We start from the raw sequence: 23,214 nt of genomic DNA, 5'->3' as shown, positions 1-23,214 counted from the left end.
AGGAAACAAAGCGCTCCTGCATTTCATTTCATCTTATTTTATTTTTCTCTCCTCAGAAGTACAATGATCTGCTCAGAGAGCGTTTCATTTGTTTTAATTCATTCAGACTCAAAATTGCCCCGTGGAGAAACAGCACAACGGGCCGCCTTGGTGTGGGTGTGTACAAGGTAAAGTAACTTCAGTGAGTGGTTAGACATGTTTGTGCTGCAGTAAATGTTGACACAGAGTCAACTGTTTTACAAAATCAAATGCGTGTTTTTTGGATGAGTTTTTTTGAGACCGTCCTCCGAAGAAAGAATGATCAATCAAGGATCAATCAATTCAGCCGAAAGTGGGAGGGAGCAAAGGAGGAAGTCAGGTGATGTTGAGTTGGGTTGGATGAAGGGGAGAACGTTCTCAATCAAACAAACTGGCTATTATTGTAAGAATGATGCCAATCAGTCCCTTACCGTGACACAGCAGTAATCTAACCCAAACTATGATCTTTCCCTGACCCTAACCAAGTCGCTTCTGAGCCTAACCCTAACCAGACCGTAACCATTGCATTATGAGATCATAACAAGTGTCGTCAGATCAGAAAATGGTTATATGTGTCACTTTGGAGGGCAATTACAATGTTTTTTTTCGTTTCATGTGGCGGAGTTGTTTTGCTGAGCTCTCTGCGGCGGCACCCTGCGGTACCGTTGCAGTGGTCTCATTGAAACGAATGAGAGAGTCATGGTGGCCTCGTGGTTGGAGACGCTGCCCTATGAGAGGATGACAGAATGTCACAGGTTCCCATCCTTTTAACGACCACTTCTGTGTGGTTTGGGTTCTGCCTCAGATCCTCCCCTCCTCCTTCCATCCTCCTCCCTCCATTCCTCCTCTTTCCTCCCTCTCTTATGAAATTCTCAGCTGCTGCAGCTATGTGGGGTCGTCCCCTCGGAGACTATTTTAGCTGTTCTAACAGCACCTTGTTGGCCGACACTCCAGTGTCTCACCACATAATATGTGTGTGTCTGTGGAGAGGGACAAAGATTTTGACATTTCAGTTTGACATAAGGTTTTAATAAAGTACAAGCAGTTCCACCTGTTTTGAGAAGTTGCCTTCTCAGCCCAGTTATAGGACTGTCTGTCACACAGGCCACACCTAACGAAGATGCAAAGTAACACACGCCCTCATGCATTAAACATGACCTATGCAAAATCATTGTTCACCATCATAAGGAGCATATTGTGTGCATGAGCGTTTATGCATTTGTGTTCATGCTTTTGTGTGTGTGTGTGTGTGTGTGTGTGTGTGTGTGTGTGTGTGTGTGTGTGTGAGTGTGTGTGTGAGTGTGTATGTATTTGCATGCAGATGCGCCCTGAATGGTAACACATGCAAATCTATATTAGTCAGCCATCCAGATCATGCTAAAGATTGTTCTGTGCTTACTTTTCAGATAAAAGTATTAGAGAGACAGACTGTTGAATATGCACACAGACAAACATTGATGCATTTGCGGAATTGCTGGAAAGAATGTTATATATCAGACGCACACAGATGAGACTACCATCAGCTAAGAGCTGTTGATTTGTCGCGCTCATTGTGTCCTAACAGAATACAAATGAGAAAACAAAGATTGATGATGAATTTCTCCTAATTTTCAAACACCATTTAACCCCCGCTGCTGCTGCTGCTGCTGCTGCTGCTGCTGCTAACTCTCTTTGTTGTGGGTCGCGCTGATAGATTCATGCTTCCTCTTATCCACAGAGTCGCCAGTGAGAAGCTTTAAAGGAATAATTAGACATTTTGGGAAACGCATGGATTTGTTCTCTTGTCAAGAGTGAGCTGAGAAGATCAATAAAACTCTAAAATCTGTAAAATATGAGCCAGCACTCGGTTAGCTTAGCAGACGGAGTGGAAAAAGGAAGAAACAGCCTGGCTCCACCTACCAGCACCTTAAACAAAAAAAAATTTAAAAAAATCACTAATTAACTAATTAACTAATTAGTTATATTCTAAAACCACAATGTGTGTTTACATTTTAGATTTGGATTAAACAAAAGAGGATTTACATCATTTCAGAGCTGGTGAACAGATGTACTGCTGTCACGCTTCTCATCTAACTCTGCAAAATTATTCAAATGCTCTGTCAACTACATGACACAGTATTTCACTTCTGTTCAAACCCTATACGCAGGACCTTCAGGATGTTGTGCGATAGAGCTGAGAACAGACAGCATGTGTGCACACACACATACGCAGGCGAAGTGGGAGAGGAATTTCAGATACTTCTTGCAGTTATTCTGGTCGGGCTGCCGCCAAAGGAATCCCAGACATCAGCTCTGTCTTCATGCCTCCATCCCCCAGCCTCCATCTCACTAGCCCGCAACTCGAACCACTGACCACATACACCACCCTGCTCCCTAGACCAAACTAAAGAGCCCCCCCCCCCCTCGCTTTTTAGCCAAATAACTAAACTCAACCTTGCAACTCAGCCTCAGAATGAACGTGGACGAACATCCACAACATCTGGCGGATGTCTGAAACGTTCATGTGTTAATACGAGATGGCTGTGTCTTGATGTGGGGAGAGCATCCGTACTTGACCTTTGACCTGCCAAAACCATCGCAGCCTCCATCACAATACTGAAGGCGCACATGTGCACAAACACATGCACAGACAGTCCGAAGAGGTCAGAGGTCAGCAGAGAGGAGAGGTCGCGTGCTGGCTGACGGGAGGCCGGGTGGTGTCCCCCCCGCTCCCCCTCAGCTGTCCCGACTCGCTGCCTGAGCTGAACGACCCCAGAATAATCACCGTTATCTCTCGGTGGGGCTTTGTTACGTGTTTGCGTGTGTGAATTCCACAGTTGGGGGGGGGGGGGGGGGGGGGTCGAGATGACGATGAAAATATCTTTGTTCCAAGGGAGGGAAGTCAGTTGTGTGTGTGTCAGAGTGTTTACTGTATGTAAAGGAAGGAAGATTAGCCAGAGTAGCCGCCTACTTCTGGTCTCACAGTTTTAGATAGAAGTGTTTTCCACTACACACACACACACACACACACACACACACACACACACACACACACACACACCGCGGTTTTAAACTTTGCAGGAAAAAAAGCTACACTGAATTTCCAACCATAGAAATGAGAAATATCTGCTATGTGTTGAGCAGGAACTCAGGCGTCTTATTGCTATTTATGTCTTTACTGAATTGAGTTTTGTTCAAACTATAAAAAGAAGATTCAAATAATTTTGTCAACAAAGGAAATGCCTTTCGCTAACGGTCGGTGCAGGGGGCTATTTTTAGGTGGTGGCCAAAGGACACGACCCTGCGTCACGTCACTCATGGCTGTGATAATGCGTCTGCCAGGAGCATTTTCATTTTTAGCGTTTGGTCATGCTCTTTTTTTTTGACAAACTAAAAGCATTTCAGCTTCACGAAAGTGTAAAATTGTTCTCACAAGCCTAATTAGCACAATTTTGCTTTACAGTTTTCTAATTCTAAAGATTGAAGACATTCAGTTAATAGTTCTCTTACATGTTTCTGTTTTGCATTGCCATAGAATTACTGTTCTTTTAAACAATACCAAACACACACGGTTAATCTTACCCTGCTGATGAAATATTTGGTGAAGGTGTTCATGTCGCTGGCCGTGTGTGTGTGTGTGTGTGTCTGTGTGTTTTTTGAAGGTACGTCTGTTCATCAGCTGACAGAGAAAGTGCTGATATGAAATTACGGATCCTTAATGGAAGCCGTCTTATCAGAGCAATACTTGTTCCAGTGGTCATTTCCTTGTTGACCTGTGGGCTTTGGGTGGCTGTGCCCTTGTTTTTTTGTCTGTGTGTGTTTTTAAGAGACAAACCCTGATATTGTCGGGCTACTGACCTTAATCTTCTAGTCACTCCCAGTTTCTTTTCCTTCTCCATTTCCAGTTTAATGCCAGCGTGCTTCTATTGGCTCCCAGTCCTGCGTCGTCTCATGTGGCCGGGTGCTTAGGCAAATGAATGAAAATCTGGGGATGCAAATGCAATGGAAAGTAGCATGTGTTTATGTGTGCCATCTTTTATCTTTACCAGATCTGGTCTGGTTACACACACACACACACACGCACACACACACACACACACACACACACACACACACGCACACACACACACACACACAGCTGACCAGGGCTGGGGGTGGGGAGAGAAGGTGGAAGGGAAGGTGTATTCAAAGGAGGTGAGGGGTGTGTAGCTGCTGAATTTTTATATTCCCTTGGTTTGCTTGTTGTAAGTTTGCGTCTCCCCCAGGCTGTTGATGCAAACGTGGATATCGACTTTTATCGAGTTACTTAGTTAAATCAGACAAGTACCAACTCAATGTTCTTGCTCTTTGTTTCTCTGAGACTTTTCCACTGCAGTGCACATTCAGCACGCTTTTCTCTTCTCCCACAATCCACACTTAGTATCTCCAAAATGGATATACTTTTTAAAAAATCCCGTAGTATTTATGACCCTCCATAAAACCAGTATTTCACGCTCATGCAGCTGTTTGACATCAAAAGAAAAAACCCGGTGATGCCTTTATTTCCTTTTGTATGTCATTGTCTGTCAGCAGCTTTTATGTCGGCTTTGCAGCCTGAATGGAAAACTTTTCAAAAATGTGCAGAAAAAATGGCAGTTTTCACATTTATCCGCAGCAGTGTGAACGCCGCCTGAGCCTCTCCCTCCTGCTAACAGAGGAGAGGAAGGGCGGGAAGAGAGAGGTGTAGAAAACAGCTCGACTGCCAGCATTGTTCCACAATCACATCTTTCCGACTCGGCCGCTATCTCTGTTTCTGTCACTCTGTATAATTTTCTGTATGTTTTTTCCTCTCCAATAATATTGCTTCTATCCTCCGCTATCTTCTATCTCATGCCTTTGTGTAGTTTTTTTTTTTTTTTCCTGTGCTGTTCACTCTCGCTCCTGCTGATTGCCTACAGTGGCAGGCCTGCACAGAGAAAGCATGGACACACACATGCATGCTGAGAAACAGGAACAGGGGAGGTGGGGGGGGCGGCTTCCTGTCTGGTTGTAGACCTGTGTGTGTGTGTGTTTTTATGTGTGTGTGTCTGGCATGCATCCAGGTGGCAGAAGTGCTGGGGAAGGAGGGACAGAGGGGAGAGTTTTAATGGTCACACAGGAGGCACCACAGTAGATGAAAGAGGCTGTCATGCTGCAGAAGGCAACAGCAGGCTCCAGTTATTTCTGCTAGGAAGTTTCATTAAAAAGCATTTCTTTTAAACTTTGGGAAATTCTGTGTCAAATACATAAAATGTGCACATGTTAGGTATATATTTTTGAATTGCACCTACTATTTATATGATGCCAGCTGCACTGCTGCTCTACACAGGACGTCACTGCAGGAGGAGCTGTAAACTAACGCAGGACACATGAATGAAGAGTAAAAATAGACCCAGTTTGTGCCTCCTGTGTTATCATTCCATTCGATTCCCCTGCATCTGTTTTTCTTCAAAATAAATAGCAGGCGATGTTTGAGAAATCAACAATACACTTGCTACTGCTGAGAGGACGTCCACAACCCTCAAAGACTCCTATAAAAAGACGTCTGCAGTCTAGGAAATGGATGAAAAAAAGTTGTTTTACCACATGCAGATTATTTTTTACTTCTGATAGTTAGAGATAGTTTTGTGCCTCAGAGGCTCTGGTCAGAAGAACTTGCTACTTGTTACTTGTTGTTTTCAGATAATGATTTTACAAGAAGCATTATATTTTAGAAACATAATGTATTATTATAGATTAAACTACCCAGCATTATTTAAAGTACTTAAAATAGCCCTCGACCAGTGACAACATTAAAATGTGGCTCATATACAGTTTATTATCTCTCTTTAATATGATAAATATGATAATACAGCACTCTGGAAGAGGTCACTTTGCATAATAATGCTTGTAATGGAGTATTTTTTTTACTGAAATAAAGGTTTGGAATACTTCTTCCAACACTAATACTGCTTGATGTTGCATGTAGTTTTGCAGCAGTTGGGCCTCTTCCACTTTTATTATGCAATACTGTTGGCCTCTGGGTTATATACTCCAGAAAAGGGAATACATGTCTAAAAACAGTGTGTTTCACAATACGGGCTGGGTCTGCCTTGCTTCTGAAACTGAGATTGTTTAATCATAACATTTTACATGCGCGTGTGCAGCACGTCTTCTCACCATAGGACCTGTACATTGAAAATATACACTTAAAATAATACAATGCCAGCAATACTAAAATGCGATATACAGTATATTTACATTTTTTGGTACAAATAGAGCCAGACAGTCTTTACACAGAGACACAGATAAAGGCCTGGAGTGCATGGATTCAGAATATGTACATATACGACTGTGTGATGATGAAGGATCTTAAAGGTGAAAACTACACACGGAAGAGTGTGAGGCGGCGATGATCTTTTCCTGCCCCAGGTGAGATACTGCACTGTACTAAAAAAACTTATTATAGTGTTTTTGGGTGGAGATGTGTGCAACGTATTGTTTTCGCCTATAGGTCTCAAACAGTGGAAAGTAACTAATATGTGTCTGCAGTGACATACGGTGTGAGTGGGTCTCAAATGTTTGGTGTGTTTACCTGTGTGGTGGACACCTGACACCTGGCAGAGAGGTCAAACCTGTTCCCACCACTCCTGTGTGTGTGTGTGTGTGTGTGTGTGTGTGTGTGTGTGTGTGTGTGTGTGTAAAAGTGTGTTTGGGTGAGAGCAGTGATGGTGGTGGTGATCAATTGCCTGAGGAGCTGAGGATGATGGGATTGCTTTGTTGTTTAAACAGGCTTTAGCTGTGGGCCTATGTGTGTGTGTGTGTGTGTGTGTGTGTGTGTGTGTGTGTGTGAGTGAGTGTGCGCTGTTAGGTGCAGTGATGTTGAAATGATCAACAGACTGACACACGTGACGGACAAAATAAAAGACACATTACAGTTATCCCTACACCTGCTGCAGGGAAATCCAGTTTTATGACGCTATTTTACAGACGACTAGTCAGAAAAATGCAGAATTTAATCTAGATTGTTTTCAAAAGATTGAATTATGATGCTCCAGAATACAGACAAATTGCAATCCTGTGCCATTTTATGGATATTTATTTGTCTTCCAGCTCCAGTAAACATTGATAAACATATGAAAACATGCAGAAGGTTAGACAGAAAACACAAGAACGAGTCTGCTTGTGTGTGTGTGTGTGTGTGTGTGTGTGTGTGTGTGTGTGTGTGTGTGTGCAAGCTTGTAAACAGGCAAGGAATCCAATGACGAAAAAACAGAGACCAAATGAGAGAGAGTGAATCTATTGTGTTAAGTGTTGAAATGTGGCATCATCAGCTCGGCATACAGATTCCATCCGCTTCTCTCCTGCCTGCACAACACGTTATATATGTGCATTCCCGGTGTGTATACGTCGTGTTCAAAGTCAATGTGTGCAAGCATTCAGAGAGTAATTTGTGGTCTATGGAGGATTTTTGTCCATGGCAACCTGTTGTTCTTACACAGCAACACCAGCAGGCGTCCTGAGGCTGTTTAAAAGAATCCTAACAGCCCTCCTGCCTGCTGTCTGTTACAGGAACATGCCAACAAGGAGGGGTCGAGCAGTGTCTGATGGACCCATTTTCTAAATACGAATCCGGTGCTAAATCTGTTTTTCTTAAACTTGGACACATGTGCGTGTAAGCTTTGAAAAGGTCTTTGAGGTTCTTTTTTTATTAAGTCAAACTGAAATGTTGAATTCTCCTCACTTTTTATGTAAGGAAATGTAAGGTGTTCTGGCAATTTTGTGTTAAAAAGCACAAAGTCGTTCTTTGTCTTTCTGGGAGTTTATTCTTACGCCTGCAGACGGACTCCTCCTGGTGTCATGGTCAGCAGATTAACACATAAGTACACCTAATCAAATGACATAGTTAATCATTTGGCTTTGAGGTAGTGAAAGCTTACAACTGAGTGAAGAGAAGATGAAATCATTTGGTTCACGATTGAGGAACAGAGAAGATGAATGATAAGAGATGCCATTACGTTCCCCCGTTTGAGTGTATTACGCTCACAAATCAACACCAATCAAACTATCATTGAACACAAAACTGTCTAATCACCAATCGTTAAGCAATATTTCAGATTAAACAGTGGTGTCAACAATCATGAAGGGCAGCATAGGGTGGAATCCAGTCCAGAGAGGACCAGGAATTTTCCTGAGGCCTCAGTGGGGAGCGAGTAGACTCAGGCAGGAAGTCCCTCCTCCTTCTGCAGTTGGATGTTCTACAGCTGCTGTTTGAGTTGTTGCACCTCTCTTGTTGGTTAGGCTGAGGTGTGCCTTGTTGCAGGGGCAGTAGCAGGGCGACAGTGAGCTGGAATATGCTGCAAATTCCTCTACATCTGTCAACCCTCCGGCGCCACTGTATATTCGTTGGCGTCATCGCATCAGCGGTGGCACCTCAGCTTACCCCCGTGTTCAGTGCGCCTGCCTCTGCGTGAGTTTGAGAAACGTGTGGTCCTATTGTTACTCAGCACAATAGGCACGTCATAATATGTCGTTCAGTCAGGACAACGATCAATCAGCAGCTTTGATCATGCAAGATGTTCCTTTAATCAGTAGATGAGTTCACCCGTGGTGAAGAGAAGATGAAATCATTTGGTTCATGATTGAGGAGCAGAGAAGATGAATGATAAGAAATCCCATTACAAAGGATACTGCAATTATTGGGCACATAAAACCTTTTTTTGGACACATTTGTGGGAAATCTCATCATCTTTTTGGGATTTGCAATCTGGACCAAATAGATTTCTAAGTCAGAACAAACGTCAAGGATACAATATTGATTCATTTGCAAACAAATCGTTTTAATTTCAGTTTGATTTTAACCAGCATATTTTATGCTTTAGTGGGTCACCTCCATACTTAATGTCACCCAAAGCGCTCCCTCCGACTGGCCAATGTGTGAATCTGGCCCCTGCCTTTCTACAGAGTCTACAGACTGGATGGATTCACACACTCCAGCAGTGATGTCCCGTGTTGTGGCCGGCTGGAAAATGCAAAGAATTAGGTGCTACATAACAATCTTGACAATGGCCTCTTCATTACCTCGTGCCTGTCCCAACTGACTGTCTCCTTATGACCACACAAAAGAATCCTGCTGTGTCACAATGGCAACATGGAACCACCGACGGGGACAGACGACATCCTGAGGTCACGACATAAACTGTGTCAGGTGCAAACCACAGGAAACTTTTGCATGTTCTCTAATTGTTGAGGCCTCCGTGAAGTGTTGATTTTTCAGATATATTTTATTTGCAAACGGAAAGTCTGGATGGGAAAGTTGTCGCCTGAGCCCCAAAGCTGATACGCCTTTAGAGATGGGTGTGGCATTGTGCAAACACAGGCTTTTTACACCCTCAGCTGTAAATGAATACAAACAATTATGCTGCGACAATGGGAACAGTAAAGGAAACCTGAGGATATTTCAGCCGGAATAAAATGCTGTTCTGGCTACGTCTAAATGTAGCAGAAAATGTGCATAAAACAGCCTGAAGCTTACAAATTAACTCATTATTTCTTGTTTTACATCAAAGAAGTTTAAATCATAATGAGCTGTGAAAAGGAGGTGAAGTTGAATATTAGATGAAATGTAATTAGAGAAGTTCCAAAAACACAGGAAGCAGATAATGTTCAGCTTCCTCGCTTGCTCCTCTCTCTTCTGTATTCTCCCCATTCCTCATGCCTTCCTCTTCTTGACAGTTCATCCCCTTTTATCTCTTTAATTTCCTCTCGTCTCCCTCTCCGTCTGACCTCTGCTTTCCTCTCTTTTCTTCTCTCCTCTTCTGTCTGTCCGCCATGCGGCCAAAACACACACTTTTAAACTTCCCCTCTCACTCCTGAAATGATTTTTTTTTATAGTCACTTTTTCCCGCCGAGCCATAAAAATCATGTCACAAATCCTCTCGTGTGTCATTGCTGCGCACGCGCTCACAAGCGCGCGCCTCGCAGCCTATTAAATCCCAAACCACACCCAGCTCCAGCTCTCGAGCGCCTCCCACGCGCGCTCACGATAGCCGGGACAGAGAACGTGCGTTTCTAACTTTTTTTTTGAGGGGGGGTTTACCAGTTAGAGCTGCAGCTGCCGTTCAGTCACGTTTGGAGGCTCTTTTCTTGCAGTACTTTTTTCAACTTTTTTTTTCAAATCTTAACTTCCCTCTTCACATCCCTCGCGCTCAACATCTGGAGCAGCTGTTTCCTTCCAGTCCAAACTCGGTGAGTAAACTTTGAGTTTGCATGTTGTTTGAATGCAGCACTGAACTCTCTATATGGGATTCATGCTCCATTCAAATCCAGTGTGGTCGTGAAATGTCTCTTTAATACACCAATAACACGATTATGTTGACGAAGTGTGTTTGCGGTGTGTGTTCAGCTTCCCTTCTCATTTTCTGCTCTGGGAGATAGTAATTATGATAAAATATTCCTAAAATAATCCGTGCCCTGTCTGGGTGTGTGTAGCCCTCAGTGTCTCTTCACACATTCCCTTATTTTGTTTGACACTTTATCACAGAGTCGTTTGAAGGAGCACTTGCTGTCGTGTTTTTCCCCTGTGTGTATTTTTACACACATCATAACTCTGCTTCTGAGTGACTCCAAGTTTCAGACGCTGGAAATGAAAGGGGCGTTGTCAGCCACCAATGTGTGTGTGTGTGTGTGTGTGTGTGTGTGTGTGTGTGTGAAATGCATCTAAGTGCAGTTGCGAGGGAAGATAAACTGTTCTTTTTTCAATGGACACAGGAAATGTGTGTGTGTGTGTGTGTGTGTGTGTGTGTGTGTGTGTGTGTGTGTGTCATAGGGACCAAAGTGTAGGCTATCTGCAGTCCTCATTAGACCTTCCACTGAACTTCCTTTGTATCTGTAAACCATATGGTAACACTAAATTCAGATGATCTTTCTATGGAATTTTGCAGTTTCCTGTGAGCTTATCATTGCATTGAGATGAGGTTATTTCATTGCTGTTGCTTCTTTTCTTAAAGTTTACCAGAGGTTGTGTAGGTTTTTTTTTCTTTTTTTTCTTTTTTTTAGATTTGGAACGATTTGACGGATTATATGAATGTAAGTGTGTTAATGAACTGAACAGAATCTGATTATTACTGGTTTAAAACCTGTTCAGCTCGCGTGCAAGTCTATTCTTTGCATTTTAATACTGAATACCGTTGCCCCTGTCTTGCGTTGAAGTTTTGATGAGGCACCTCATGACTGTTGCATCCTCCCCGCACGTGAGGGCTCCCTCTTGTGGTTGGAAACAGCAGCGACTTTGACCAGGTTTTCCACGGTTGGGGGAGATTTTTCAGACGAGGCTGCAGGAATGGAGACTCATTCGCATGCTTGGAATCCAACAGAGGATGCAGACCGACTAAAGCCCTGACTGTTTGACAAGGGTCTTATGATTAGATGTTATGTGCAATGTGCAGGTTTCAAATCCAATCCGATGGAAAGTCATTTGCAGCCTTCTGTTGCACACAACGCATGGGAAAAAAGGCTAGAGGGGAGATAATGAAACCTGAATTTATTTTAGAAAAAGCAACTGGAAAATGACTCAAAAACCAGTCTTAATAATCCCACACACCACCTTCTCTTCTCCCCCGACTTTTAATTAAGTTTTATGAGCCTCACAGTCATCAAACACACGACAAATGCGTGAAGTGATGTGTTAAGCAACCACGGAGGCATCTGAATGAATGAAAGTTGAGACATGGAGCGTGTAATGTGGCAGCTTTTTCCCACCTGCTTCAAGCTTTAACGCGGGCACAGTCTTGTGGCTGTTAATGGCCTGTCACTGAAGTTTGATCCACGCTTTGGCCAAATTCTCCTCAAGCAGGAGTGATTTCTCTCTCTGGAACAGCGTAGTTCTCTTTGGACGGTGCTGGACCGGCTCACTGTTTTGGATGTGATGTGACTCAAGGCCTGGAGGTTAGTTGGGGGGGGTCGGTGGGATGTTTTAAAAGGCGCTGACAGACGAAAACGATCAGGGAACAAGTGTGAAGGGAGTGATGGTAGAAAAGAAATAAGTGGCCTCAATGGCGGGATGAGTTGAGGTCTCCGTGTTACCGCTCTATCAGGTGTTCCCCAATCTCTCTCTGCCATGTGGGAGTCATTACTCAGCGTTGTCTCTTTAGGAATGTGTGTGAACTCCCCCTCCTCACACACACACACGCACACACACACCTAAATGTTAGTGTCCAACATGAAAGGGATCCTGTGTCAGAGGGTCGTCTTTAAACCCAGCAGGACAGTTGCGTGCATTTGTGTGTCTGTGTGTGCATTTGCCATTTCTTTAGGTTCCAGCTTCCTGAAGGAGGCAGGCACACACACACACACACACACACACACACACACACACACACACACACACGCACACACACACGCACACACACACACACACACACACACACACGTACACACACATACTCCTTTGCAACAGCATAGGCTTCCACATGACAGTGTATTTCTTATGGATCCTCCATTATCTCCTCATCATAGCTGCTAAAATATTTTATTTTAAGATCTAGGAAATGTCAAGCTATTAGGCTCGTGTTGCCAGTAATAAAACAGTCTCATGACCATAATCGAAAATGATGGTTGTACTGACAGTGTTGCTGTCAATTTGGACTCTCAAAGCATCATTTGTAAGCACTTCTAATCCCAAACTCCACTTCAAATGTACTTCTCTTAATTAGAATCTACACAGTGAAAAATGAAGTGACTTAAAGTGCTCTATTATGGTGTCAATGTCCATCCAGTGGATTCAGGAATTGTCTTTGTCAGTTTTTCAACTTCAGCCAAACATTACATGCTAATTGTTTGTATGCTAATTGCGAGCATGAGAGCGTGACACTGTTAAGCTCCTCGCACAGCTGAGCCTGTGTGAAAAGCTTAGACTGAACAAGCACAGTGTCGAGGTGAAGCTGACAAGACTGACGTGTTCTTAAATGCCATCGCGCTGAAGATAAACTCTTGGTTTGCTCCTCCAGATTCAGTCAAAGAAAGGCTGCATTTCCTGTGAGGGAGACAAATGAAGGACAGCCATGTTTGTGCAACATTTGGTCTAGTAATGTGGACTGTGTCGGATCCAGCCCCTTAATTGGGACACAACCAACGTGGCTTGTCCTCTGGGGACACCCTCAGGCCAAACTGTCTGATTTGCCTTACTAATGGTAATTTGTGCAAATAGGAAAGTTGTCTCAGCATCTTTTATCCAGTTTTGTTTCAGTGTACATAAGCAGCCAGTTCCTGTCTGCAGAACACCTCGTTACATTATCGAAATCCATAATGTGAAGGATTCTAGCTGTTTCAGTGGCCAATCTGGTTATATTTATGATTCTGTACTTGTACTTAGATGACATCATAGTCTCAAACAGTACGTCTTAAAACCAAACTGCGTGCGTGTGTGCACATTTGTGCCTGTGTGTGTGTGTGTGTGTAGGTTTTTGTGTGCTCTTCCTGAACAAAGCTTTGTTTGGCCACTGGCGTCGCTCCAGGGAAGATGTGGCTTTTGTGTTTTTTCTAAAAATAAGGCTTATCTTGGCTGTTGTTGTTGTGTACACACGCACACACACACACGCGTGCACACACACACACGCGCAGTCTCACTAGGTTGTTCCCTTTACCACACATTAATGCAATTTAGATAAGGCCATGCCTGAGCTGAGCCTTCCAAAGCTTTCGACCTCCCCTCACAGTCATCATCAGTGGATGGTGTTTGTTGAGTTTCTATGAATATGGCTCAGTGTTAACATGTGATACACCTAAAATCTACAGTGTAAAACAAAGTATCATGGACAGAGTGGACACTTTTATGAGTCTTTACTGCAAATTGTAGCTTTTATAGAGAGAAATGTTTGTTTCTAACACAGATGTGATCCAATTTTAGGTCTGTATTGTTAGATTTTCTAATTTCATTGGTTAATATTTGTTTATCTTTATTTTCACCTTATGGAACAAATATGACGTGAGGCATCTGTTAAAAACGCATTAGTTTGAGCTGGTGCTATCATATGTTAGGAGGGTAAATGCAAAACAAAATAAGGCCCTGAAGACAAAGTATCCCCTGGTAGTGAATCCCAACAACTATTCCAAAGTGAGGGTTTGGAGGCGGAAATGTTGCATATTGAATCTCAACTGTACGACCTCATCAGGGGCCCGAGGGCTCCACTGGAAGCTGTCTTGCCTTCCTCTCTTCCTCAATCAGTTTTTCCATAGCCAAAGACAGAAAGGGAGAGAGAGATACAGAGAAAGAGAGAGTGGGACAGTGAGAGAGACGGGGGAGTGAGATTCAGAGGCCCAGTTAAGTCTGTGGCTTTGTGTTTTATGAAAAGAGTAAAAAAAAAAAAAAAAAAAGGACATTAAAAGTCAGCATTTTCCACCAGGCAAGGGAATCAGTCCACACACACACTTGCACTCTTGCACTGAGTCCCCCAGCCTCGTATTATAAGGCTGAGTGGAGAGGAGGAATGGCAGCGTTTGTGCCTGTTTGTCAGTGTGTGCGTCAGGCGAGGTGGCTGCAGTCTGACAGAATCTATCAACCTGTGTGATCACTCAAACCGCTGTATTCTTCTCTTTATCCCCTCCATCAAGGAGTCTTCGGTTCACCTTGTTTGTCTGTTTGTCAGCAGGATTACTGACAAAACTACTGGCCCAGTGTTCATGAATCTTGTTGTAAAGGTGTAGCGTCAGAGTCATTGGGGTACATTCATCGGTACCAGTAATCCTCTGGGGTAGCTGACACATGTAGCTCCTCAAACTTCATTCAGAAAACAGTCTTTATGGAGCACTCGGGGTCAATGGTGTCATAAGAGAACCAGTGCAATTGCAACATCACTTGCGGCTACGAAAATGCAAATATATACATATCATGCAACTAATTATACTCTTGCTCGCATCCAACTGTGAATCGTCCGCAATAAAGTCCACCAGAGTTATTAAGGAAAAATGTCCGAACTTGAAACTACGCCTCAGGAGTGCAAGCAAGAGCTTAGAAGTACGTAATAAATGCAAGGCTGAGATCATGAGGCTTCAGCGAGGCATATTTTGACATAATCCTAATGGTCTTGGAAATATATCCAGGCATATAGTGATTGCGTTTGCAGATTTGAAGAGTGGACTAGTGGCCTCGGCAGAGGTCTGCGCTCTTTTTTTGCCTCCGTTTAGCCATGTACCAAGAGAAATGAATCAGTTACAAACAAAACATGGGAGAATATGCTTAAAGTAAAGTGATAGGGCATGTGGTATGATGCTGCATTTGTGGATGAAAAACTTTGTGTCTTTCCTTTATCTTAACAAAGTCAGAACGTCCTGTCGTGATCAGTGCATGTTGAGTGGAGTTCATGCACCTAAAACCAGATATAAACCCACTTTTTCTACCCCTGTAAACATTAGCCTCACAGTGAACAACAACAGCTTGCAGTCTCTGTGTGTTTGTAGTGATGAATGATGAATATACAGTAGGACTGTCACTAACTCGAATGATAAAGACTATTTGTCACTTGTTCTGCTGATTGACACTCCACAGCTGAGGGATATACCCCTCAGTGTGTGCATCTGTCTGCTATGAGAGATAAGGCGTGAAGATCAGTGAAATATTAGTGTAATGCATACCAGACTAACAGGCTAATATATGTTGCATGCGTGTGGATATGTGCTCTGTGTGTGTGTGTGTATGTGTGTGTGTGTGTGTTGTCTGCAGCTGTTGCCTGGTGTCAGACATGAGTATCAGCACTTTCACACTTAACTATCAGCGCTGAGTGAAGCCACAACGTTCCCAAGGATCTCTGGAGAGCGTGCGGCTCCACATTTAGGTTTACTACTGCAGAGGATTCCATGCATTATTCAGTTTAAAAGGTTTATTATCATGCTGCTCGATAAAATCTGAGTAATGATCAAAGGAATGCTTCATCACATGCTCATACAAAGATTACTTTAATGTTTGTCACCTGACAATAGTAAATCAGCGTAATTGTAGTTTTTGGATAATTACCCTTCTGATCATTGCTGTCGGGATAATCAGTGTCATAAATCATTTTGGGATACAAACACACACAAAAAGGGGGCTTGAGTTTATGCCTGCAGCCTACGACCGTCTGAAATAACTTAAATCATCCAAACTGTGTCTGTCTGTCTCATTTTTTCTTTGTTTCTTTGCAGGCTAGATGATATGTGCGGTTTTGTGCTCTCTGTACGTATGTGTGTATACATCAGTGTGCGTGTGTGTGTGTGTGTGTGTGTGTGCGTGTGTGTGTGTGCATTTACGCTGATGTTTTTGTTTTTCTGTCTTCCCTCCATTTCTCTCCAATGGGGTTCTCTCTGTCTCCTCCCTCCCTCTTTCTCTCCTCCCTTTTCCCTCTCCTCTCTCTTCACTGAGACAAGTAGGCAGCTGCAGACGGAATCAGATCCAGCTGTGTGTGTGTGTGTGTGTGCGTGTGTGTGTGTGTGTGTGTGTGCGTGTGCGTGTGTCTGGGAGATTATTTGCTGCTCCAGAGAATGTTCCTGCAGGTCAGATTGGACTCAAATACCAAAGACATGCTTTGTAATGGATGCAGTGAATTTAGCTGTTGGTTGCTCTCTTGGCTCTTTGTGCTTCATCTTCCTCTTCTCTCCGCCATCATCGTTCTATAAGATCAAACTTGACGTCTGACTGGCCACCCCAAACACACAACTCTTACACAATTGTATAAATTGCCAATTTTCTGGGAATTTACAGGACTGTGAAGCTATAAAGGCCAGACCTCTTAAATGCTGCTGGCAGTCCTAAAAATAAGTTTGTGTCTCACATTTCCACCCAGTGTGACCTGTCACTGACACACCACTGTGTGTTCACACGCATCCTTTACAAAACAAGCTATAAGAGTAATGCATGTTTGAAAATCTACAGTGGCTGTATATGCTGTGTACATGATTCATGCATTGTGGCAGCTTGCATGCAGAAAACACCACAGTGTATTTTTTTTGTGTATTTATTCTAGCTTAGCGAGCTGCCACACACTATACTTCTGTATATGACGTGTCATGTATAAAACATATGGAAAGCAACCTCACACTTTCTCACAGGGTTCAGGTGCAAATGAAAGTGTTTGTTGCCAGGTTATTGTCTCCCTCAGTTTCATACTCACAGAATTATGATCAGGAGCATTTGGCAAGAAAAACTGTTGCTGTTTACATTCCTGTCTAAACCCCAAACCCCATGTCTCATGAATCAAAGAGCATGGCTCACTTTTGATGTTTCCCCACCTCCGTTTAACTATTTACCCACTTGTTCCCCCTTCCCCCAACTCAGACAGGGAGGGCCTATCCTCTGGCACACCCCACAGCCACATGCTCGCACACAAAAATTGTGGCCTGCTTCCTGCCGGCGGGGAGAGGCTGTTTTTACTGTGACTCCATTTTGGCGGAGAGGGCTAATTCCTCTGCTGTCTGGCTGTGTGTGTGTGTGTGTGTGTGTGTGTTTGTGTGTGCCTGCGCTCACATGTGCTTTTAAACATGTTTGTGTCTCCTCTGAACTATTTGGTGGGAGTTTTGGCAGTCCCTGAAATGAAACTCATGTGTGTATACAGCGTGTGTGCACGTATGTAATTTTATGTGCATTCTCCTCACAGGGTAGTCGGGCTCAGATGGATGTTTATAGTATACACAGAGAGTTGATTGCAAGGGTAGTGGTGTAGAGATGTAGTCTTAACTCTGGAGTTATATTAAGCAGTAAAACGGTCTTTAAAGCAATGCTGTGTAACCCCAAAAATTTGGTGCGCTGCGCTAAAGGTAAATAAAACAGAGGTTGTAGGTTATAAAAGTGTTGGAAAGAAGTATATTCTCTATTTCAGTGTATGTCTTGTGTGATTATTTGAAGCCGAATGAATGTTAAGCAGAATGATGCTGACGAAGCATTTCACACGCTGCATAAACAGTCAAGTGGGTTTCTGGATGTATTTGCTGTTTTTAATGGAATATTTCCCCTCGATACAAGTCCGAGTGGCATGTGAACAAAAGCAAAGGAAAGCTACAAAAAAAAGCTACAAAGAACACAGGATATCCCTATGAAAAGAGTGACATTACCGCAGTAGATTTAGTCCTTGATTATCGGAGTTCGCGATCAAAATGAAGGCCTCATAGACGATCGTATCTTAAGCAGAGGCTCTCTCTCACACACACACACGCACACACACACACACACACACACACACAGGTCTGTTATGACTGTCAACAGTGTTGTTTGAAGCCACATGCTTTTGGGCATTTTTTTTGTGTCATAAGGCTACAAATGCCAAGGTCAAGCTACAAAAAAAACAAAGGAACAAGCTGACGTTTGACCCGACACCCTGGTTGCTAATGCCTTTTTTTTTTTTGGGAGTGGGACCCCTCGTACATCATTTTTAGTACCATCATGCTCAAGCATTCTGGGATGAAATGGTCTGCTAATGCTGCTATGCTAATATAGCATGTTAGATTATGGTCTGTCCTGACTGAGCAGAGCACAGAGTGCCCATTTGAGGATGTAAACAGTTGACTCCTCGCTTCCATCAACAAGTCATTGTCAGGATTAAGGCCTTCAGTCACTGCAGAGTAAACACTGCACACCCACATACTGTAGGCATTCTCAAACACACACACACACACACACACACACACACACACACACACACACACAGTTTGGCATACATATAGACACACTTCATCCTGCATCTCAGTAGCATTTTGTGTAATTTGAAGGGAGACCTTGAGACTGAAAATATTTCTCCGGCTGTTTCATTAACTCTGCATTTGTCACAGTTGTTTGGAAATGTTGCATTTTGGTAATTGGTTGCAGAAGTCTGAAGGCTGCCTATATGCTGCGTTTATCTCAACAGGGTTTTTTTTTTTTTTAAACCAGTCAGGGCTGTGGGAGTGAGAGGTACTGCAGCAGAAATATTTACTTTAAAGTAATCTCAGAAAAGTCAAATTTGTAAATATGAATCTGCAGTTTCTCATGAACATTAAGAACATTTGAGGTTGCAAACATGTGTGTTTGATGTATGCTGACACACAAGGGATTCATCTTTCATGTATTCGTGTGTGTTATTAAAGTATTACATTTATGTTGCTCCCAGCAGATTCCTCTCCTGTGAAGGTCAGCCTGCAGACCATCCTGTGCAACAACCAGCATCAAGCAAACATCCAGCAGGGCTGCAACCCACCCAAAGCTGAAACGTACCTCCTGCACATTGACAAACAGCCAGGAACAGTGTGGGATATTTAACCACCCCGAACAGATAGAAGTGAACCAGACAGAAGGGCAGCCATGTTGGTCATCTTAGCCTTCATCATCCTCTTCCATCTGGCTGCAGCCATCCTCCTCTTTGTTGCAACCATTCACAATGTGAGTATAAACCGAAGGTGGACACACAAGAGCATGGCAGTATGGGGGGATGTAATCATTTTAACCACCTGTTGTCCCTCCCTGATGTAGGCGTGGTGGGTGGTGTCGCCAGCCGGACGCGATGTGATCTACACTGACCTGTGGTACTCGTGTAACGCCACCTGCTATCCTGTGGAGAACAGCCATACTGCTGATGCAGGTAACACAGTGTGTAACTATGCAGCCTATGTGTGTGTGGTCTACGTTTACGTTTGTGTGTATAACACCTGCTTTCTCTCTCTCATCAGCCTATCTGCAGGCCGTCCAGGCCACCATGATCCTGGCCACCATTTTATGTTGCGTCAGCTTCTTCGTCTTCATCCTTCAGCTCTTCAGGCTCCAACAGGGCGAGAGATTCATTTTCACTGCTATCATCCAGCTATTGGCTTGTGAGTGACACACAAACTTTTCAATGCAGCTTTTGTGACCGTTAGTGACTTGTTTCTGTCCGGTGTGTGCACAGCAGCCAGGGTCCTTATGAATGAATGATAATCCAGAGCAGTACTTAAGTTGATGTTTTCATACTTGATGCATATTTTTAGTTCAGGACTTTGTTGAGTCCCAGCATCAGTCCAGTTTGGCATGTGGCACTGTGAAATCTTAAATCTTTGTCAAGGGCTTCAAAGCAGTGTGAAATAGGGATGGTTCTGAGATGTTAGATGAGAAGATTGATACCTTTCTCATGTGTTTAAGGTAAATATGGAGCTGGAGCCAGCATGCAGTTAGCTTAGCTTAGCATTAAGACTGGAGATGGGGAGAAACAGCTTGTCTGGCTCTGTCAGCTCGTTTATTGGTGAGCCTTAGAGGTGCTGGGAGGTGGATTTTGTTACCTTTGGACAGAGCCAGGGTAGCTGCATCCCCGGTCTTTGTTCTAAGTTAAACTATTCAGCTGTAGCTTTATATATAATGGACAGATCGATCTTCTCATCTATCTTTCCACCTGAAAACAAGTGTATCTCCCAAAATGTCAAACTTTTCCTTCAAGTGGCACCAACTAGCTGCAGGAGACAACTGGTTGAATATTTTAGTTTAAATGCTTCATCAACTATCAAGTGTAATGTCCTCCTCTGTCCTCCTTCTCCCAGCTCTATGTGTGATGATCGCAGCATCCATCTACACGGCTCAGAAAACGAGCTTTCACGTGGCCAGTCTTCAGAAGGGCTCCTATGGCTCCTCCTACATCCTGGCCTGGATCAGCTTCCCCATGACTCTCATCGGCGGCCTCATGTACCTGGTGCTCAGGAAGCGCAAATAGATGTGACAGGCTCGATGCACAGGCATGCAGATATTTAAATATATAAATAGGAACACTTGGACACAACTGCATAAACTCAGCAAACACGCATGCACACATTCTTCTTTTTAACCCTTAGAGTTCATATTACCAGTGGAGGTGAGCGCATATGCCACAAATCCACAATAATTCAAGTCTCAGGTTCAGAAAATCCACCAATAAAGCATTCAGCAAGACTCAAAAGCCTAAAAAGTCACACACCCTTCTTCCTCCTGATGGTACATTGTTCTCACTAAATGTAGCAAAGATGCAGCAGGACTCTCCAGACTCTCGGTGCGTTGAGTAGATGGGCTGTACTACACTCTTTTTTGTGCCTCAGAAACACTGCTGACAGTTTATTGGATAGACCCACTGTGAGTTTATTTTGTGTTTCCATGCTTGACACCCTCTGAAATACGTCTCCAGAAACATTCAAGGTGACAAATACGCCGTGATTTACATTTGATCTGCCATGCCCAGTTTGAAAAGTGTAATCTGACTTTTACAAGATAGGTGCACTACGCTGATTCATTTCCATGAAGTTGAGGTCATATCTACTCAATGCATATACACCTGGCATGCAACTTGCTGCACTCATCACTCATCGGCCCCCGAGGCTCTTTGCTGCGTTTAGTGAGAAAATACCTTCACTCTCATCTTCCTGCTTTGCCACTTAGCAGTTATACAGGACATGAGCAGTGTCCCAACATACTGATTTGTCTTCTATCCTGTTTTATTGTCTCCTGCTTCCTACCAACTCCCTTCATAGGAACCTGTCTGAAACATCTGATCATGAAGGATGAAAGTTGAAGACAAATGGGGAGGGTTGTCTTACTGGGACGCAGCTCCCTGGACTTTCCAAAGGGTCCATACTTTTTTGTTGTGAATCAATAGTCAATGGAAAAAATTTTTGTACATATTTGCAGTGTATGTATAGTTAAGGTAATTGTCCAAAACTTATTTCTGAGACTGAAATACTAAAATGATACATAAAAAAAAAGAAAAAATAGAGAGTCTTATGTTAACCATAGAATACAGGTAGTGTAGTGAAGCAGTAGTTGAAGTGTAATATGTAGGATTTTAACCCCGTTGTTTGTATTCTTGTGTTACTGGCTTGTGTTTAATGGTAAAAAAGGAACCAATGATGTGCTGTGATGTTTGGGATTTCAAATGACAACATAGAAACATGCAAACTTGAAAGAAGAATGAACATTTCTTTGTTATTGTCGTGCTTTCCTGTTCGCAGCTTCACTGAGAAAAAGGCAAAAAGCTATTTATTGTTCGAAACCACTATTGTGTATTTTGGCATCATGTAACTGAGGATGTATGAAGTAATTACGTCTTGCCATGTTCTCCCCTCCCTGGCTGGGCTGCTGTCTATTTGGTCCATTACTGAAACATCTCTAACACCCATATGCACATGTTATGCCCTTGTGCTCTGGCATTTTAACAACAATAAATCTGTTGCTGTATTGTACCTGCCACCAATTCCCAGAATTACTTGTGTCTGCAGCCTTTGTAGAGCTATTGTTTGGTCCCACGTAGCACTGTGCAAACTGCCTTTCTTCTTTGTTGGTGTTGGTTTTCGGGGGTGAAACAGTTAAGGGAGACCAGCTGGGTATTAACTTTGCAGCTGCTAGGACTTGAAGCATTTCTAGGACACAAATAATGTAAAGAAGTAATGGGTTGGGTTGTTTTGTGATAGGAATGTGTTCAAGTTGGGCAACGTTTGGACCACAGAGCCTGGTAACTTATGATCTCACCTATTATGAGGATTCAGGGAAAAGACATGGAAGTGAAGAAGTTGCTGTGCCATCTCAAGACGATACTTGAAAATGATCAAAACGACATACTGGAGGCTAAGATTGTGATGTTTGTTGTTGTGAAGTTGTCATCTTAGGAGTGTTTCACTGAATAATAAGCCTCCTGTTTGCATGCAAGTTTTTGTCTTTCAGCCAATCCCTTTAACTTATGTTGGGATGAAAAGTAAGTTATTGCAGCAAAACAAGCCAAAATATTCTTATTATTTTTGTTGTTGTTGCAAAATACTGTTTCTTGTAGGTTTTGTAAAGTTTGGATCTATATGGATTAGCTTTGGTGATTTTAAAACAGATCTAAATTTAGAGTAAAACTAGTACTTGAACTTAAGTTTAAACTGTCACAGATATTCTACAGAAACCACAGCAAAGCTAAGAGTTTTTAAAGTGACTCTTCATTTGGAAAGTTTTTTTTGTTTGTTTTTTTGTTTGTTTGTTTATGGTTGTGATAATTTTCCTCTAGTATGTTTTAAGTCTATGTAGATGTACTGTATCTTAGCCAGTGTAGATCTATACAAATAATCACAGGACCATGGTGACAAGTAATCATACGAGTTGTTGACGCCAAAATTGTATTTATGGGGATTTGTTTTTTAAACAGTTGTCGCAGTTGAAATATTTCGAATGCTTCATGAAGTATTAATTCCACACTAACTAAGAGTCTTGTTGAGATGGTCAGTGTTTTAAGAAGTTAAACAAGTTTCTTTTTCTGC

General features: G+C 42.9%; 1 protein-coding gene across 2 annotated transcripts; it reads left to right on the top strand.

Moving 5' to 3' along the window:
- The first annotated feature begins 10,059 nt into the window (after positions 1-10,059).
- On the top strand, positions 10,060-22,161 carry emp2 (epithelial membrane protein 2). Of its 2 annotated transcripts, none has more exons than XM_076753654.1 (5): positions 10,060-10,242; positions 19,107-19,372; positions 19,463-19,571; positions 19,660-19,800; positions 20,497-22,161. In XM_076753654.1, the coding sequence occupies exons 2-5, from the start codon at positions 19,295-19,297 to the stop codon at positions 20,664-20,666; spliced, it is 498 nt and encodes a 165-aa protein (XP_076609769.1). In that variant the 5' UTR covers positions 10,060-10,242; positions 19,107-19,294; the 3' UTR covers positions 20,667-22,161. The 2 variants fall into 2 exon arrangements, with proteins under 2 accessions (XP_076609769.1, XP_076609770.1); XM_076753655.1 differs by having other exon boundaries at positions 10,080-10,242; positions 19,104-19,372.
- The last annotated feature ends 1,053 nt before the right edge of the window (positions 22,162-23,214 follow it).

The sequence above is a fragment of the Chaetodon auriga genome, chromosome 16, assembly GCF_051107435.1.
Source record: "Chaetodon auriga isolate fChaAug3 chromosome 16, fChaAug3.hap1, whole genome shotgun sequence".
Lineage (NCBI taxonomy): Eukaryota > Metazoa > Chordata > Actinopteri > Chaetodontiformes > Chaetodontidae > Chaetodon > Chaetodon auriga.
The sequence above is the reverse complement of the archived record's forward strand: the minus strand, read 5'-3'. Positions and strand labels throughout refer to the sequence as shown.